General features: G+C 31.2%; 1 protein-coding gene across 1 annotated transcript in view; it reads right to left on the reverse strand.

Annotated features, from left to right (window-relative positions):
• Positions 1-21,912, reverse strand: part of LOC142326303 (uncharacterized) — a 98,789-nt gene that overhangs the window by 15,460 nt on the left and 61,417 nt on the right. The window contains exons 15-21 of the mRNA XM_075368686.1: positions 21,733-21,831; positions 20,223-20,418; positions 17,555-17,800; positions 15,998-16,109; positions 13,165-13,283; positions 5,712-5,836; positions 2,218-2,386 (exon numbers count right to left, since the gene is read on the reverse strand). Of these exons, the coding sequence (XP_075224801.1) occupies positions 2,218-2,386; positions 5,712-5,836; positions 13,165-13,283; positions 15,998-16,109; positions 17,555-17,800; positions 20,223-20,418; positions 21,733-21,831 (1,066 nt within the window). The remainder of the gene's footprint in view (positions 1-2,217; positions 2,387-5,711; positions 5,837-13,164; positions 13,284-15,997; positions 16,110-17,554; positions 17,801-20,222; positions 20,419-21,732; positions 21,832-21,912) is intronic.

Below are 21,912 nucleotides of genomic sequence, written 5' to 3' on the forward strand. Positions count from 1 at the left end.
AAATCCTAACCAGATTAGAAATTTAGAAACTGTCAATCATTAATTTTACAATCAGATAATTTTAAACAATAATGTATGTGTGTATACAGGTGTGAAGTATTTCAATTTTATTTATGAAAAAATCCTTTAAAATAAATATTTTTTATAAATTAAGATAACCAGCTAGATATTATCACCTGAAAAAGAAAAATCTTATTACATAAAATGTTAGGAGTTTGGATCTTGAGGCATATCACTAAAGTGTTTTTCTTTTAATAGTGCTTGTAGAAACAATGACCTTATTTAATTGAATCTGTAATTATTAGAATGCCATACTCTACATTAAGTAGCAATAATGTGGTTAAGTAACACAAGTAAAAATTTAGTAATCTGAAGTAGTAAAAGAGAAGTCAAAATGTTACAGTATCTGAAAGCTCAAAGAATAAATCTACCACTAAGTCAACGTTTAGAAATTTAGGCATGTAGAAACATGCCAACATTTATAGCACACCTCTTGGTCTGTAAAGCTAGTCAATATAAACTTCTTCAATAGTTCATTCAATACCTGGAAATTCCTGTCTGACACATGAAAAAAATTGATTTTCTCTATCAAGGTAGTATCTATCAATAAAAATATTTAAAGTATGTATATCAAAGTATAGTAATAAATAATAATTGTGAATTAGGATATTTTGTTTAACAAAAGAAAAAAGTATAAAGTTATGTGGTATAGAGTATAACATAATACTATATTAAAATTTTTTAAAAATTATCAAGAAATTGATCAGTCAAGGGAATAATCTTTTTATGCCAAAACAGTAAAACTAAGGCTGCAGGAAGAATGAAGTTTCCATTTGAAACATCAATATGTGATTTATATCATGTTTACAGTGATAGTAGCATATCAGTTCTATTGATGTGATGATTTAACGAGTTCTACCAGTAATCATCATATTTATTTCCATCATCATAATAAAAGCTAAATCATCATAATACACGCTCTGACATATGACATATATAATGAAATTTATATATGTTGAGTGAAATCAGATTACGCATAAATAAACTGTGGATGTTAGATAAGCCAGTCTGATTATGAGAAGTTGTGAAAGAATAACTTCTTTCTCTATCATATAAAGAGAGGTTTCACATTCTATGGTAAAGACAGGTAGCATACCCTAGAATTAATATTATTAACAAATAATCTGCCAAGTAATCACATCAGTCTATTCAAGTTAAATAATATATTGGATGAGTCTGATAATTATGTTTTCATATGTTATACTCTTAACAGCAGCAAATAAAAAGAAACATTTTTTTAATAGCAGAGAAATAATATATAGACTTCTGAAGCATCTGAACTTTTGTCAATAAAAATAATTGTTAATGAGTCCAATGGTACGAAGTGTTATATTTGTTATTAAAGACACAATTGGTGGTAACCTGTATCCAGAAATGTTTTGTGCATCGACTGAAACCTCATATTTCCCAAATTCATTGAAAAATGTCTAAAAACTACAACAAATCTTTTGAATCATGCCCACCTTATTAGTGAAAAATTATAAGTAATTTAGGTAACAAGTGAAGTGTAATACTCAACTTGAAAAAGGATATAAAAAGCAGTTTTGTAAAATGCAACTACAACAAAAAGTATACTTCATCATCACTACCAAAGAAATATTTGTCAATGATTTACAATGAAAATAGAACATTAATGTTTAGATCATTTATTTATTTACTGCTCAAAGGATATGGTAATGACTATATAGAACTTCACATATCAGAGTAATCATTTCACTGAGACCAAGCAAGATAGAAAGTTGATATTTGCAGTAGTTGAATTACATGATTAAGATTTTTCAATAAAATTTAGAAAACATAGTTAAAATAAGATCACACAATCACTTTTGGAATATAAGTCAGATGTCAGAAAGTCAGAAGTTAGAAGCCATCACGTGCATGAAAAAGCACCATATTGTACCATTAACATACATAAAGTTCAATTAATTCAATACACATACTTCATGTATGCATTATTATATGAACTATTATAACTACTGACCCATGTTGCTCCAGAAATCAATTAAGTCATCATAATTTTTTTTTTAAATATTATAAGGGTATGAAAAAAATCTGAATTAAACTTTTTTCTATAAAATCTAAAAAACATAGGTAAAATAAAATATAGAGAACATGTTTTAGATAACTATTTAGTAATAAAGATTGGAAAGTACACACCACCACTTTTGGGACAAATTTTTTGGCAGATGAAGGTCTAGCAGGTTTTGGAGGTGATTTCAGTTCACGTTCTGTTGAATGCATACGTTTCATGTGCTCTTTCAATTTATCTTTACGCTTAAACTGCTTTCCACAATCGGCACAGAGAAATTCTCGATGATCAGAATGCCTGTATCAGAAATAAATAAAATAGCATAATTAAAAATAACAAAATAAAAATAGGCACAAGACAAATAACATCAGTCAGCCCTAACTAGCTGAAATATAGTGCCAAATTTTACAACTATGCTTACTCCTCAAGAAAAATAGAACTTAACAAGTTAGTGGCAGAGAATGGGGCATTTGCGAACAACCTAAATACAAAAGCGAAGGAAAGAAAGATCTGCTTATTAAAAGAGATCTAGGTCAGTTAATTTGAGTCAGTGAGCTGATGCTAAAACTGAAAGTTGAAATTTACAAAGAAGACTGAACACCCTAAATATTAGGCGAGAGACGGGTTGATTGCCATACTGGAAAATCAAGGATAACATTAAATTTAAAACATCACATGGAGAAAAGCAGTCAGATGCTGAATAACAGAAAACAATAAAACTGGTCAGTCTGCTTCAAAGTAGGAGACACCTAATGTTGGTGATACAGACTTGTCTTATCATGCTACAAGAGTTGTCTGTTAACAACACAACAGATCAACTGTTAATAACAAATCCTTTGAATCATCCCCTTAACTTAACAAAATATTATAGCAATTCAAAGTTTAATGCTCAGCTTGACCTATATAATAAAGCAGCATTGAGTTTTCAATAATGTAACTAAAACAATACAAAATCTGTATCATCACTACCAAAGCAATATGATCTACAAGGAACATGATCTACATTTGTCTATGATCTACAAGGGAAAAAATATGTATAATAAAAAATTTTTTAGAAGAATTTCTGCTGAAACAAAAAACATAATGCTACATCTTAACAATGGCATAGCTTAAAAATAGCTGTCTTTGTTTCAACGTATTTAATAGCATTTTTTAAGTACATCTAAAAAAACAGTGATGTTTGTAAGATACAATAAAATCTTTATGATAAAATTTTGTCTCCATCTTTTTGTTTACACCAATGTAAAGTAGCTTTTAATCCAATAAATCCAAGGTTATGGGTGAGTCCAAGTTATTACAGGCTTGGTATATTTATTGTGCTCTTTCATAGGGCTTGTCATATGTGTACTTTTAGAATAGGTTGTTTTGGCTTGTTGTTTTCATTATCGACTCTCTCGGCTCTAGTCTGACTGACTGATGTCTCATCTTAGTGTCAGCGTATTCCTATCACGCATTATTTATTGCTATTTCTTTCCCACACGTTTTTCTAATCGTTCTCATACTAATACTTGCACACTATCTCTTGTTTTTAACACACACTCTTCTGTCCATTGCCTAGTTCGCTTCCCCTACTTCTCACCACGCCACCTTTTTCTCAGTGCAGGAAAAGTTTCCACGGTGTGTGGACCTGCGTCTCGGCCACATTTTTCTCTCTCTCTCCTATAGTGTGATTATATTCGTTGCCTTTGTGCATTCGTCGCCTTTGTGCAATCATAAACGTGTTCGTACTAGAAACGTTGTTTTTATGTGTTACACAATCAATATTTGGACCTATACTTATTTCAATCTTACAGAAGTTAGTAACTGAAAATAAGTCACGTTTTCTTCCTCGTTTTAGTGTGGTAAAGCTCGGTCGCCATATCGTCTTGTTGTACTCTGTTGAAAGTGGTTCAGTTACTACAAACCAGCCGAATTTATCGAAGCAGGATCTTTCCAAACTGGTTATTACAAATTTGTGATGCTCCATATTATTCAATCTCTAGTAACAAAGTGTTACCTCTGTATTTTCTGATACACCACTGTAGATTACACCAAGGATAAACTGTATGTATATATGTGTACTTTAATTCACGAGTTCATTTTTTACAAAATAATGTGTGATTAAGGCAAATTAAAATTATTCATTATTTATTATATTAAACAGTTATGTTATTAGTAAAATTAGTGAAATACTCAATTAATTGTACATTATGAATTTGAAATTCAAGATTGGCTTAAAAAACCATTTCTTCATTCAAGTGTAGTCATGAAATGTGGCTTAGATAAAGGTTGTGTTATTATTTTTCATGTGTGACATATTTTATATGTTATTAATGATAACTATTATTAATAATATTCTGGTTGTTCATTAAAAGTCTTTTGTTTAAAAGTCAGTTAATCTTATACATTTTAAAAATATTGATGAAGTTTTTCTTGAATTTTTTAAGCTCTTCAGTGCAAGAACAAGTTAGGAATAGATGAAATATGTGGTTGTTTGTTTTCTTGCGTACCTACCCCTTAAAGTGTCTACACATATGATTCGTATCTTTATAATGATGATAACAATAATTAATAGTAATAATAATTAAAACTTTATTGACTGATTTGACGTAATGATGTAATTTTTATAGTTATGCAAAATAGCAGAAAATTATGTACTGGTGTTAAATTGAGCTCATGTTTTCATGTTAACATTGTGCATATGAAAATGAAAATAAAGTCTGTCTGATTTATTATGGTTCTTCAACACGTTAATATATACATAGCTTCCATTAACGCACAATATTAAAACGGTGCAGTGGTTGTCACATTTTTGTGTATTGTTTATGAATTTCTGAGATTATGTTCAGTCTCATTGCATTTTGTAACTAAAAGATGGCACCACCAAAAGTTGAAAATTCAGAATTATGTATTTTGCTTTTAGAAGCTCTGTATGCGATTTAGTTGTGTCACCGATAATTGTGTTGTGAATTTTTACTATAGAGATAACATATTTTTCAAAAACTTTTATGTTGTTTGTTTAAATTTAAATACATTTTTTTTGTTTATCTTTATGCCTAGTTTATAAGAATAAAACATGCAGAATAATATTAACCTCATGAAATTTGGATGTAATTGATTATATTGTAATTAACTTTCTTTTTATATTGGAATATTATTGTGGCCTTTTTTCTATAACAAACTAGAAATGCAAGTTTAATTATTTAATGATAAGTATGATGATGTTCATAAATCAGAAAAGGCCAGTGCCAATGATAAGAATTAGTCTATGATAAGTCTATGATAGTCAATGATAAGTTTATTTTTCTAAGTTAAAGTTCATTGCTAATTTTAATTATTACTGAATATGTCAGTAACACAACAGTTTTCCAGTTACACTATGTTTATTAATGTTATGTTTTTAAGTTTATGATTGTAAAAAAAGGTGTTTTAAGTTCTTTTGTTTTCAGGCTTTGTTAAATTGTAGATTTTCATATTAGCCTATTAGCAGTTTATTTGTGTGATAATTAAAGTCCAATTTCTTTTGGCAAATACGAGCTATGTGTCATTTTATTTTTGTTAATTTTACCCAACACTTTTTTAAAATTATGCCACTTCTAAATTTAAATTGTTACTATGAAATAATATTAATAGATAAACTTGCCTCAACATATGCATCCTCAGTTTATCCTGAGTATGAAATAATTTTTCGCAATATGCACAAATAAATTTACGATCACAATGAAAAGCACGTATATGTTTTCTAATTAGACTATATTCTTCAAACTCCTGAAAAAAACAGACAATGACAAATACTAAAACATTAAGTTGTAAAAAATAACTAAATAGATATTATAAAAGTATTCAAAATGCATGACTTAAATGAAAAACTGGTTTAAATGAAAAACCAGTGATAAGAACAATAATAGCTGTTGATACAACAAAAAATTATTTTCTATTTACTCTCATCTCTGTGCCTGAAGATTTAAAAGTTTCTTAACTAATCTAAATTAGCTCTCAAACTTAAAGTGCAGCCCAATGAAGAATAGAATTCAGGAAAGTACAGGCACCTCATTTTTCACAATTAATAAGACACAAATTGCTAATTGAACCAACATACAGATTTAAAGATTATGTCTATCATAAATGAACTGTTAGTGTCTTAAAACAAAGTGAAACTACTGAAAAAAAAATCATTTAATTAATTTAATTTAGTTTCTTATGATCCTACAAGACATCCAAACCATAAATATAAGTTTCAATTTATGACAAAATACATGCTTAAAAATAACATCTTCATGGTTGTTAGATCAACATAATAATTACAAATATTAACAAACCACAATATTTTACATTCCAATTTTTCATATGTAGATTTTGATTAACAAAAAAAATATATATAAATCAATGGTTTTGTTCCTAATCTAAAAAAAAATTAGGAAACAATAGTAATCATACTTCATTATAATTATTAAAATTTAATAAGTCTTATAAGTCTTAATTTCTTTTATATAGGTGGTGCTTGAAAACAGTTGAATGAAATAAATATATACTGAAATAAACTAATCTTTATTTTCATACTTAAACAGCTATCAAAAAAAGTTATAACTACAGCATTAATTTTGCATTTAACAGAAATGTTATTTTAGAGACCAACCAGTCATATGTATTCTTGTTTCATGAATGTAATATGTAAACAGAAATCACTTCAGTTTTCACAATCCTAACCTTCAATTCAGTAATAATCTGATGACAACAGGAGAACACTTTATGGGGGTTTTTAAATTCCCATAGAAAGAAAGCAAATACCAAAAAACTAATGATCATAAAGGCCAAACTAAATTGAAAAGTTAAGACATGAAGTAACATAATGAAATCTTTACAAAATCAGTAACATAATCAATTTTCTTTTAAAGTCCTACATCCTGACCACCATAGGGAAAAAACCCGCCTAGTGATGATCATGGTCACCACACCACCCACTCTGTTCCTAGCTCTGATGGGCTTACTGGAAGTCATGTTTTAGACCCTATAAACCTAATATCATATCAGTCATCAGTTTGGACTCTGCTGCAGTCTGGATGCCACCGATGCAAATGCCTTGGCAGACATTTCGATCAGTATTTACACAACTTACTAATTAATGTCTTTCCAACCACAACCACCTACAATAAATTACAACCCTCTACTAACAAATTAATTAATTCACAGAAGTGCAATAACCACCCTTCCTCTAACATCAATTAGACACATTATTATATACATTACTATGCAAATTACTTGATTGAGTCTTTATAAACACCAATCACAAAGATATTTTTGTCCTACAATTCAATTTACTTTAAGTTCTCTTGATTTACTTAAAAATTAAGAAACAGATTTTTTAAGTCCTATATGTTCATGATGGCACTGAACAACACACACTTCTCTTTCACTGTAAAACAGTTGTGTAAAAATCTAATGATCACAGCTCAGAAGCCAAACTCCGTTTATTAAATAACCATTTACATGAGAGTGGACTTTATCAAACAATTCAAGATTTTTTAGAAAATTTTCATTACATTTTGTTGAAAGCTGTTAATAAAATTAATTCCCTTATTAAAGTAACATATTCTCTATTCCTAGACCCCCTGAATCTTGTACGATTTTCTGCCTAAAATGTGATGAGACAAGCCTAATGACAGCATACAGTACACCACCAAGTCCAATGTTGTGGACTTTGTAGGAATAAAGCTCTGAATGCTTACACAGTTTTGGTAATCGGATATTTTTATTGGGCCTGAATGCTTTTTACTCAATATGCAATCTATAGCTTCAAAATTGTCAACCCATTTCTTTATAGTGCAAGATGGTGAGGCAATATCATGAATGAATGACAAAAGTGACAATGAAATTCCCATCACACAGCTTTATAAAAATCACAGCAAATCCACAATGCCATCTCGATCACCAACACTCCACTCCACTCAAATGCCGAGACTGGGGTTAAAATGATGCAGTAACAGTCCTGCCAACTCAAAAAAACAGCTTTGTAATATAAATGACTCAAAATTATCTTATATTCATGCACTACCATGAATATACTCAAGTTTATCATTGCAATATTCAAAAACAAAATCTGTGTTAGGTGTTAAAACGAACCATCTTTTAACCTTTTGCTTATTTGCATCTTTTGCTTTAGATATGTTAGCTACTAATTAGTATTAATTATGTAATTAAAATATCAATATAAAACAAAAGAACTATTTAATACACAATAGAGGCTATCAATAAGTTAATAACAACCAAGTTTATTTATATTGAAATATTTTTATTATAAAATTAAAATTTTTATTTTTAAAAATTTTAAATAAAAAATTTTTAATATAAATAATTTTTTTAATATAAACTTTAGTACAAAGAACACCTTCGAAGTTATCTAATTATTGGTGGGAAATATTGGTTATAAAATTCTTATACTAAAGCTAGAGACTGACGTTAGTACTAATATATTCAAATTGCCCTGAATTTTTAATACTTAAACAGTATTATTCTCTTATGTAAGCACAAAAAGAATTCTTTTTATTATTCTACTGTACAACAGAATTAGTTATTTTATGATAGAGCAGGTATCAGTTGCACCAAGGAGAAGAAGTGGATGACCTGCTCAATGAAGTCAATGTGGACACACGGGGAATGGTTACAAGATTGTAATAAAGTCTGGTCATTCCCTCCCCACTCTGACAAAGGAGCGCCTAGTGGACGTGATAGTAAAATTATTCACCAAGGTGGATCGAGTGCCTTGGAGGGAGATTGCCCTGGATGGAGTAGTTTCTCTGTTCAAGCAGGATGAAGTAGTTGCAGCAGCTAAATGTGTCAACCCACGGAAGAGTCCCGGTCCCGGTCTCGATGGCATCACCAGTGAGGCAGTGCATCTTGGCCCAGATGGCCCCGGAGAAGCTTGTCGATGCTTAATTACTGCTTGACAAATGAGTTTGTATCAGGGACATGGAAGGTTGTCCGACTGGCTCTGATTGAAAAGGGGCATAGTAAGTTGGATAAGGCTACTGGTTATTGCCTGCTGTGTTTGTTAAGCATGCTTGACAAGCTTTTTAAGCGCCTCCTTATGGGTAGATTGACAGCTGAGTTGGAAGCTGGGGATGCTTAAGTGCGAACCAGTTCAAGTTCTGAAAAGGCAGGTCCACAGTGGATGCTACTGACCAAGTGATGCAGCTGGTTGATGAGGCTGCCATGGGCAGTTGGCAGACTAGGAGGATACCAGTTGCCTTATGATCCTAGATGCCTGCCTAGTTTAATAGCCTGCCTTGGAAAGTTATTATGGATGAGCTTGAGGTACATGGTGCGAGTGCATACGTCAGGCAATTGGTCGGCCAGTACCTGAGCGAGAGATATGTGGTCGCCAACACAGAGGGGCTGACAGTTATACACAAGGTGGTACGTGGTGTCCCACAGGGGTTGGTACTCAGTCCTTTACTCTGGAACATTGTTATGATAGTATGCTGAGAATTGCCAAGCTGATGCGGAATTGGGATAGCCATCCACTGGAAGAAGGAGACTTCTTGCTTCTGTGGCATTGTCAATCTGCCTGTACAGGGTACCGGTTCGGACTAGGGCCCTTAGTACTAGGCGAGCCAGGGAGCTCCTGGACGGCTTGCAGCAGGTACTGGCTTTTTGGATCGCACGTGCCTATAGGAAAGTTTCCAGCAAGGTCGTGTTTGTCATCGTCAGGGTATCACCCCTGAGTTTCATGGTGGAGGAGAGGACGATAAGACAATGGGGTGCTTTACCAAGTGTCACGGGTGATTGGCTTATAGACAGTGGCAAGAGAGGTGGCAGGTGTCATAGACAGGTGGATGGACAAGATCCTTCACCTCAGAAATCAAGGCCTGGATAGGGAGGAAGTCCGGAAACCTTTCAGGGAGTTGGTGGCTGAAAGCGTGGTCACCAAGATGCTCAAGTTAGGCAACAGGGAATACCGTAGCTGCCATGGTGGAGGCCGTTGTTCGTAGTAGGGGGAGTTACACTAGTTTTTTGTGTTTCCTCGTCTTTGTGTGTCAAGTTTAAGTGCAAACGGTATAGTGGTGGTGTAATCATGCCAGATTGCAATGTTTTTTTTTTTGTATTGGTTGTATTATGTAATCTAATACTTCTGCATGTTCATTTTATCGTGCTATGTTAAAAAAAAAAGTGATGTGTAATACACGTGCTGCAGTAATTTGTGTTACAGTGGAGCTATCACGTTCATGCGTGTTTGTATCATGCGTCATGTGTTCGTACAGCGTAATATCGTGAGTCATGTGTTCGTACAGCGTAATATCATGAGTCATGTATTCGTACAGTGTCATATCGTGTGTCATGTATTCATACCATGTATCATATCATGCATGTTCATTTCATCGTGCTACAATTGAAAAAAAATATATATATATACGAGGTGCAACAATAAAGTAATGAGACTGATTTTTCTTTGCAAGATGTGGCAACCCTGCAGCTTGCGTAGGCACACCATCTTTGACCTTGGTCTATAAGCTACTTCTAGTCCAAGCGGCACATTGATGCAACTGCTCAGTTTGAGTTGTGCTGTAATAAGTGAACACGTGTTTGTGTCTCTCGTCACAGAAATGAAACCGCAAAATATTGCTCAACGGTATGCTATTTCTTTTTGTGTTAAATCGGGTGAAAACGCGACGACAACTTACGGTAAGCTTCAGAAGGCTTTTGGAGAGGGGGTTAAGTCAAGAGCTCAAGTTTTTCGGTGGCATAAAATTTTTAGTGAAGGTAGAACTAATGTTGAGGATGAAGATCGCAGTGGACGACCATCAACCTCATGGACAGATGTCAACTTGAACAGGGTGCGTGAAATCTGATCAAAGATTTTCCGTGAAAATGATTGCAGAAGAACTCAGCATCGAACGAGAAACGGTTCGTCTAATATTAACTGAAGATCTTGGTATGAGAAAGATTTGTGCAAAAATGGTCCCCAAAAATCTCACACAACACCGAGAAACACGGAAAAATGTGGCAGCCGATCTGTTAGAGCAAATGGAAATCAATCCAGATTTGTTGAGCCGTGTTATCACTGGTGATGAAGGTTGGTTTTTTCAATACGATCCAGAGACAAAACGCCAAAGTTCGCAACGGTGCTCAAAGGGATCACCCAGACCAAAAAAAGCTTGCATGTCAAAGTCAAAACTGAAATGCAAGCTTGTGTGCTTCTTCGATTCCAAGGGAATTGTTCATAAAATATTGGTTTTGTATTTGGTTTGTCCAGGAGGTGCCTCCTGGACAAACAGTTAACCAATATTTCTACAAAGAAATTTTAGAAAGACTTCGTAAACGAGTTCTTCGTGTCCGTGCCAACATTGCTGATAATTGGATTCTGCATCACGATAATGCACCATCCCATACTGCTGTCAGTACAGCAATTTTTAACCTCAAAACAAATTTCAGTACTACCACAGCCACCTTATTCACCAGAAATCGCTCCGTATGACTTTTTTCTATTTCCAAGAGTCAAAATGGCGGTCAAGGGACACCATTTTCAAACAACACAAGATGTCCAAAAAGCTGTGACGAGGGTCTTGGAGGATATTACAGAAGATGAGTTCCAGAAATGTTACCATCAATGGCAGAAGCGCTGGAATAAGTGTGTGCAATCAGAGGGGAACTACTTTGAAGGAGAAAACACTAAACATGACTAAAACGGGAAGCAACATTTTTTTTCACATCAGTCTCATTACTTTATTGTCGCACCTCGTATATACTACTGATATATGTGATGTATACTTCAGATACTACAGTAATTAGTGTTGTGGTGGTGCTAGCGTGCATGCTCGTATCATGTCATGTAATGTATGTGTTTTATCATATTACAATTAAAAAAAGAAAAATATATATATGTGATGTGTACTTCAGTGCTATAGTAATTTGTGTTTGGTAGTGCTATTGTATAAGATTGGAATGGGTGTATAATATGTGTGTTGGGTTTCATCAGGTTTAATGTTTCTGCTTCTCATTCATCATTAATCCATGTAAGGGGGAAAAAGTGTGAAGCATAACATTGGTCAGTACAATTTTCATGTACTGAAATTTTCATGATTTGCAATTGTGTGGCCGAAAATTATTCGGGGTGGCTGTTTTTGCAGAGGTGGTGACCTCTGCAAAAACCTCTTCAAAAATCCTGCAAGAGCAGTATGAAGACTGAGTTACGCTTAAAAAGCAGGTCTGGTCGGTCTCCAACTGGTACAATTACAAAAAAAAAAAATATTTTATGATTCATTTACAAGATCAGAATTTAGAAAAATGATCCTTTTCACCTTCGACTTCTGAACATATTCATATTTTTTACCCAAAATCTCTTAGTTATTTAATCACATTTTCTTAGCTATCATCCACTTAAGGCTGAAATCACTGGTCCATAACTATTTTTTTTCTTAAAGACTAAGTTAATAAAATTGTAATGTTAACTCCTCAGATTGTAGGTCTAACGATGAAAGTTATAAAAAGTAATAAATAACTAATTTAAAAAATAAAAGTAACAATAAAAACTGATAGCTCTTTTAATGTAAATCACAACAGGAAGCCTGAAGGTTTAAGTGGAAGTAATGGCATATTAAATACAAAACATTAGAAAAATTACAATACTGCCCAAGATTAAAATTAGAAATTTTTGGAATGAAAAACAGAAATACCACAGCAGAGATTTAATTTTAAAAAATATTATGACAGCTGGAATTACACAAGTTTTATTTATCTGTATTTACAAAGTGATATATAATTACTTATCAGTACAAAATAAATATAAGATTCACACTTTTAGGCAAGACCATTATGTATAAAACTAACCTAAAAAATAAACTTACAGTAACAATTTTTAAATAAGTATATTAAAACAAATTACTCAAAACCATGGCTCTCAAAATTTAACCCATTTCATATCATTTTTAACCAAATTTAAATCATCAGATACTTAATGAAAGAAATTTTAAAAAAATAATAATAAAAAACTAGAAAGGAATATTACAGTGGCTAAAAATATTTATAATTTTTTTTTAAAACTCACCACTTAATTACTGTCAGCATATTTTTTATAATGCTGATAAATAAATTCAACTAACCTTCTGGCAATGTGGACAAGTGAAAACACCATTTTTAGCATGAGAATGAACATGTGCTTTAAGTGCAAGAACTTGTTCAAATTTCATTTTGCATATAGGACATTCAAATGACTTCATCACTGAAACAATTTAAAAGCAGTTTTACTATTAAAAACAACTCAAAATTCAACATGTTTCAAAATTAAAATAATATTAATAAATAAAATCAAAACAATTCAATTCACATGCGATGCGATACAAGTTAACCCTATAAGATAGAGGAGGTATTTATAGCTTACTTACACATGAATGATAAAATTTTATTGTAATAAAAACTAATAATACAGTAATATTAAAATATATCTATCAATTATTTGTGAATGAACTTCTAAAAATTGCTTTGTTTGTAATTAACAAATGCTTAGAATTTTAAAATACAAAAAAATTATTTTTCTAATATTTAATTAATAAAATAGGCTAAATAATTTAAAAAAAAGAATTATCCTGCTTTTAAATATACTATTTCTGAAGGAAAGGCACTTTGTAAAAAAAAAAATAACTCACAAAACAAGTTCAAAGAAAATAGGCAATTAAAATGATGGTAATTAATTTTTAAACAATTTATCATTGCAGAAAAGACCACACCTTAAACTACTTTAAAACATGCTTTCCTCATAGGACAATTTCTGAATACACTCTCATAAAACTATGCCACCTGTAAAGATAGTCAATGTTGTAAAGTTCTGTTCTTTTGACACTGCCAATTACATTATAGCAATGACCAGCAAGGTTATCTTTCCACTACATCACTCGTAACATTTTCACCATAAACTTCAATAATCTTGGATTCAAAACACATAAAACACCTGATTTTACAGTTGGTAGTTCAATCAATTGTCTTAAACAATTAAAATATACAAAATAAACCACGAGAAACTGTTTTTTTTTTTTTCAAAATAACATCAGCAGCAAGCTAGTATACTAAGAAGCTCAGCACACATACTTGCAGATGACCAACGTGTTCTAGTCGCCACATTTGAAAACAGAAGTTACTATACTGAATATGCCTTATACAAGTTAATAAAATAATTTTTATGAAACACTTTTACTGCTGACAAATCATTTTATGTCACCTCAAGTCTTTCATAGACTACCAAAACCATCAATTGACATGTATTTTTGGTTTTAAACAAACTACAGCTTCAAATATTTTATACATATATTGTTCTTTGAAGTGTTTACTACCAGAAACATACACAAGATTTTATTAATGTTTGTTTTCAACTACCAAAATTAATTTGCAGTGTTCAATCTTTATTCTGCTTTACTACTATTAAGTGCACATTACTGATGGTCTGAAATGGTGAAATCTAAATTTGTCTGATATGTTTTAGCGGAATTGCTTCATTCATCAAGTAAAGGGCTGATGTCAGATGATAATTCTGACAAAAATCCTAATTGTACTGTACATGAAATTCAGCAGCTCTTATAATAAACAAGAATTTATATTATGATAGGTTGTGTTGTCAACAATGTTATTACAAATTTGTTGGCTTCTCAAATCTCTCACATTATAATATAATGTCCTCTCTGTCTCTCTTTCTCTTTTCTGTTTAGCCTCAGAAAAAACTGTAAGGTATTACTTCAGAGGATGAATGAGGATGATATGAATGAAGTAAATGAAGTGTAGTCTTGTACAGTCTCAGGTTAACTGTCCCTGTGATGTGTGGTTAATTGAAACCCAGCCACAAAGAACACCAGTATCCAATCCATGATCTAGTATTCAGATCCGTATAAAAGTAACTGCCTTTACTAGGATTTGAACCGTAGAACTCTTGATGCCAAAATCAGCTGATCTGCAATGACAAGTTAACCACTAGACCAGCTTGGTGGGCATAATAATATAATATCCTATTTATTTATTTATTACTTCATTTTGTTTTACATTTTATACTGTACTCATTTCTTTTCTTAATTATATTCAGAAAAATCTGCCAAATACATGAAAATAGTTCCTAATTAGTTTTTTTTTCATACTATCATTTTAAATATTTAACCCTACAGTGTTTATCATGTCACTTTCTTGTTCATTCTCTTATTTCTCATTTATACTAAGCTCATAGTGCTAATGATGATAATAATTTTTATTTACTGCTTGAAATAAATATATATATATGTTCATAAAAATTTTTATTTTTTTTAAAAAATGAATCATACTGAAAAGCACCCATATAAATACAACAAATTAAGAAAGTAAATATATTAAACTAAAGAATAAACAAATAAAATACTTTTCTGGAAGAGTTGCATAACTTTTTTCTTCTTGGTTATTTAACAATAAATTGAAATGGCAAACAATCTGACATTTTATAGACTGTTCAGATTTTTTCATTCAGCAGTGTTAAAAGAATTACTCAAATCAATTAAATATTAACAATATCAGACATCTACTTACACTGTCTGTAAATTTACTAAATAGTCAATATTTGTAAATGAAACACATCAAAAGTTAAGATTTATAAAAAAAAACCATGAATAATACGATAATGCCAACTAGGTTACCCAACCTTCATAAATATAAATGCAACATCCTCCCAATTACCTCTATCAGGATCGTAAAGAGTACCATTGATTGTCAAATCAATATAAAAGAATATAATTTTCTTGCCTCATTTCCCCATAAATAAGCGCTGTAAAATTTTCAGCCCTAGACTTAAAAGTTCACTGTAAATGATATTCTTGTTCGACATTATTTTAAAAAAGCGTTTTTCCACCTAATAAAATAATCTTCAAAAATACCATGAGTTAACTGTAAAGAAAACTAACACATTAATTTCTTACTTAAAACACTTACAAGTATGAGTTTTAAGATGACAAGAAAGTGCTGGACTGCTAAGAAATCGTTTTTGACAAAAGTTGCACTGATGAGGCCTTACTTCATCAGCAGTATGAATCAAAACATGTTTCTATAAAGAAAAATAACACATCTATTAGTCACATAATAATTTAAACAGAATTCATTAATCTACATTTAATCTAAGAGAACATTTAATCTAAACAGAATTCAGATAACAACATTGCTATAATATTTAATAACAATTTTCACCTAAACCTATATGTACCTTAACAGAATGACCATAAATGTATTAAAAAACATAATTAAAAATCTTCTAAGATAATGTTTACGACTGTCTTATGTTTACTTTTAAAAATTAGCTATCTAATACTATGTATAAATATATATCTATATCTACATCTATCCTATAAATATTGGTTTAGTAAACCTTGCCAATTCTGCCTAGGTTTTTATAACTATTACTGGCACTGTTGATTCAAAGTTAATGGCTAAAATCAAGAGAGACTTGAGCTGATTATGAACCAAACAAAAATTGGTAATAAAAAATAATGGAAAGGAGAAAAACACTAATTTAAAAAAATTACAATGACAGAGAAAGGTCAAGAGATATATGGAAAGTGTCCGTATGTAGTGGTGAACAGCAAAAGTCAAACTAGAATAGATAAAATTAACTGAACACCCCAACCCCATGGAATACCTGAAGACCCCAACCGTATGGAATACCAAAGAACATGACAAAGTAGTAGAAAATTTAAAAATACATTAACAAATCAACACAAAATTAAATATCAGTAAAAGAGCACAGTGAAAGGGCTGGTAATAATTTATGGTACCAATATACTGTACCAAATGCCTTGCTGAAGGTAATGCTTAAGTAATTAATGCTTTCAAATTTCAATATATGTTCAAGCATTCAATGCCAAGCTTACTAGAATGAGATGTGAAGAGGTTTCTGGTACCATATTCACTAAAACAATATACTGTTATCATAAAAAGCCTATTAAAAAAAGGTAAAATTCAGCCCTGTAAGTGAAAACTTTTAATTTACAACAGTAAATGCTTTTATATTCTTAATTAACATACTTCCTGAAAAAAGTAACTCTGACTGATGCTTCTAATACCTTAGGTTATTTACATACATCAAAGCCATAACAGACTAGTACAGGGATTTGTTGCTTGTAAAGCACAAAATTAATCTTCCCCATCAGTTATGATGTACTTCAACAATAATTCAAAATTTATATACATATTTCAATAACATACTAAGATTAATAAAATAAATTATTTAACTATTTATAAACAGTTTTTCAACTTCACATCTCTTCTTTCATAGATAAATCTCTCTTTAAAGTTCAATCTTGCACTAAAATAACATTAAAAGTTATGTAATATGTGTGCAATTAACCAACTGATCTGCAGTGATATAAGATGATTACAATAGTAAATAAACAGATTACAATTTAGTAACAATTGAATCAAAATTTTGCAATTGAATTAATGACTTCAGCTTAACCATTGTTTAGTTCCTAACCTTAGTAACATTTGGTTTCATACCTGAAATCGATCAGTGCTAGTAAATATCTTATAACAATAATCACATCTATGTTTATCAGAAGATACATCAGATGATTTCTGTTCAGTTAAATCACCAATGGTTGTTATGGCTGTAGCATTCAATGTTGCTATCGCAATACAATTATCTTCTGTAGCTACTGATGTAGTTTCAGACTGCTGCATGGAGTCAGTTTTTTGCCCATGGGCTGACACATGTTCAATTAGATCTCTTTTAGTGTGAAACTCCTGTCAAAATATTAATGTATTTAAAAGTATGTTTTACAAACTTAACAAGTATTAAGACTAATATAATAAAATTATTACACAAAAATAAATGAATTAAAATGCAAGATCATATAAAATAAAGGATTAGACAAATAATTTTAATCTGGGAAAACTGAAGTGTAGGATACTGCTTAAATTTAGGAACATAATTTTTCTTTAAAAGATCTGTTTTTCAGACAGCATAAATTATGTCTACTGAAAAGAAACTAAGGAATTTTTTAATAAAGGAGTTATTCCAACCTAGAGACAAAAATGGTTTGCAATATAATTTTTTGTAGTCTTGCTAAAATTAATGTACCAATTATCTACATACGAAAAGTACAAAATGTTACGATTATCTACTCAGCATATTTTCATTTGAAAAATTATTATTTCAAAGTTGGCAATAAAATAACAACAGCTGATCAACAATGCGCAATACTGTATTAGTATTTAAATCATTCTGTAGTGTACATTAAGTATATTGGGTACTGTGAACTGTGCTGTTGTTAGCAAAGATTTTCTGTGAATTTTAGTTTGAACATAATCAGTTTGCCATTTAAGAAATGTTGTACTTATTTAAAACAGAGAAATATGCTGACATGGTATTCATTTTGGGAATGTGTAATGGTAATTCTACAGCTGCTGCAGTAGAATATGAAATACATTTTCAAAACAAGTTTTATCCTTCTCATAAACAGACAGTTCATCATCTATAAACAGGAAATGGTCCACTTTTCTTGGAGTTCTGCAACTGGTGGAATAAAAATCAACAACTCTAAAAGTATGTTTTGTTTACAGACAAGGCAAATTTGACTCAAGATGGTGTCAACAACTTATATAATGAGCATAAGTAAATCATCATGAAAGATGGAAGGTAATTTTCAACACTGATTTAGCGTCAATGTATGGCGTGGCCCAATCAGTTGTTTGGATCACTCATATTACCTAGCCGTTTAAATGCTGAGATCTACTTGCACTTTCTTGGCCACAGCTGCTTGAAGATGTTCCTCTAGCACTGAGACACAAACTATACTTCCAGCACGATGGCACGCCACTCCATTCTCTTGTGTCATTTCCACTCACTTAAATCATCATTTTCCTGAGAAATGGATCTGTCATGGAGGTCCACATTCCTGGCCACTAAGGATCACCTGATCCAACTCCTTTAGATTTTTGCATCTGGGGATGGATGAAAAATACTGTATAGAAAACCAAAATACATTCTCATGAGGAATTAATTGTCCACATTATGGATGCAGCTGAACAGTTTACGGACAGCCCTGAAGAACTAAAAAGAGCAACAAAATCAGTACAGAAGCAAATCAATAAATGTGTTAAAAATGGCAGGGTCATTTTTGAACATTTATTATAAACTGGTACACTTTGTTGTAGAGTTCTATTTCTAAATAAAATTTGAACTTTTATACTTTTCTTTTATTTCTTACACCATTTTGTTCAGAATTAAATTCTCTACAGGTTTTGCTTAAAAGTTTTACATGTTTATTATTAATTTAACAAAGCATATATGAAACATAAAACGACAGTTTTTACCCCCATTTTTAGATTTCACCCCGGATTTCTCAAAAACCACTGCTAATATGATTCTGGGTCCTATTTTACTTGATTTTTTGGGTTAAAAACCATAATAAATCACTAATTCTTCACCTTAATGTCCTAAAAATTTCCATACAACCTCATTTCAACAGGGTAGCTGAAATCCAACTAAAATCTTTCTATAGTAACTCACAAATGAAGCACTTTAGAACATATGTTTATACAAACATTTTTCTTATTTTCATGAGTAGAGTAAGTTATTAAAGTCCTGGGAGAACTTTGTGATGCACTGTACATAAGTGGCACAAATAATAGATCATTTGAATGTAGATTTACATATGTAGTATGGTTACTCCACTTCTATAACTATAATGTACAGAGAGAGCAGTTAAAAAGTAGTAAGACCAATGTATTTATATAATTAGATATTTGTAAGCCAGTTTTTTTTTTATAAATCATGGGCCTACTTTATTAAAATTTTATTTAATCTGCATAATTTCACATTAAAAAACTATTTTATACAACACAATAAATTGAAAAGGGTTTCGTAAAGGATAATGTACCATACCAATAGATGATAGATTAGTCAGGTAGTGATGGGGTTTCGGGCAAGCAGTATTTTTAATTTTGATTTGCTTATGAAGAACTTGATTTTTTTTAGAAACTTTGTTTCCTTAAAACACCTTCAGCTTATAAATACATAACTGTAGTCAATAAAAAGTAAAACAACCATAAAAATATTGAAATATAAACAGGTAATATATGTCCACTTTAATTTTAAAATAAGACGTCAAACTGGTTATAGGTTCCAGAGTTAAATAGATTGATAAATTATACTGAAACAAACCTGAGTACATTGTGGACACTGTATATCGCCATTTTCAACCAAAAACTCTCCATCATGATAAATATGTGAAAAATCTGATGGTAAACCAGTTATATACTCTGGTTCTTCAATATTTTCAGCAGCATGCGCTAATGTATGCAGATTAAGTACAGATGCACTTGAAAATGTCAAATTACAATGTTTACAAAGCCATCCACTAAAAATAAAAAAATAAATCAAGAAAATAAGACTGATTGCATAATAGGTTTTCAAAGAAAATTTAACCCTCTTATTCATAAATACAAGAGGTGAGATGAAACATTTTACATTATAAATTATTTATGTATATTGCCACGCATGCGTGTGTGTATGTATGTATGTATGTGTGTGTGTGTGTATGTGTGTGTATATGTATGTGTGTGTATGTGTGTGTGTATGTGTGTGCATGTATGTGTGTGTGTGTATGTGTATGGGTGTATGTGTGTGTGTGTGTGTGTGTGTGTGTGTGTGTGTGTGTGTGTGTGTGTGTGTGTGTGTGTGTGTGTGTGTGTGTGTGTCACAAAAGTAGTAAATGATTACTACTTTAGTTCATTCAATGAGTGCATTAAGCTCTTCCAAGAAAGAATACCCTCTACACAAGTGTGCTTATTAAACTTGGGGAACAAGCTGAATCCTGATAGAATCATGTTCTCAGGTCTACCTACGTCTGCCTATACTATTCAAAGTTTAATTTGTATTTAGCAAACTAATCACAACCTTCGTATGTGTCTTTTTTTCCTATTTAGCCTCCGGGAATCCCTATCAGGTATTACAGAGGATGAATGAGGATGGTACGTATGAGTGTAAATGAAGTATAGTCTTGTTCAATTTCAGGTTGACCATTTCTAAGATGTGTGGTTAATTAAAACTCAACCACCAAAGAAACTGGTATCCACAATATAGTATTCAAATCCATATAAAAGTAACTGATTTGAACATTGGAACTCTCATCTTCGCTAATCAGCTGATTTGCGAAGACACGTTCACCACTAGACCAACCTGGTGGGTTATTCCTATGTATCTGTTCACCTTAAATTTTACACATAGCCCTATGAACTTTTTCCATGTAAATTTTCAATCTTGAAATAAAATACTTGAACTTTACCAATCAAAGTAATCATGGCACTTGCAGACACAATTTCAACCCTCAAAATTCAAAATGGTGTATACTATGGAAGTAACAAATGCATGTGAAGATTCCTAAGTCTTCAGCTGCAACTGGCATTACATTTCACCAGGACTATACTTCTTTGCATTAGTAAAACATTGTGGATTATGTATGAAACAATCCTTGTTATTATAAATTTAAAATTAGAAATTCAAATCATTATGTACTAATTATATAGAACTACAACAGTAATAGTAATGATTATAGGTAAAAATAAAAGTAGAAACCATTACATACTATTTCAAATTAAATCGAATTATAATAAGAGTAAAAGTATAGTAAAACTAAACATGTAATAAAAAAGCATCAAAAAATTCAACTCACATGTCTTTCTCGACAGATTGTTCTGCTGTATTTACAGCACACGGAACAATTTTTGTATTAGTTGTGGTTATTTTGTTTGAATGTTGCTTTCGTACATGCCTGAAAGTGAAATAAATTTTATACTAATTTGTGAATGTAACTAGTAAAAAAAAGAAATATCTGTCTCTTAATTTTCTAACA

Source organism: Lycorma delicatula, chromosome 6 (genome assembly GCF_047948215.1).
Source record: "Lycorma delicatula isolate Av1 chromosome 6, ASM4794821v1, whole genome shotgun sequence".
Lineage (NCBI taxonomy): Eukaryota > Metazoa > Arthropoda > Insecta > Hemiptera > Fulgoridae > Lycorma > Lycorma delicatula.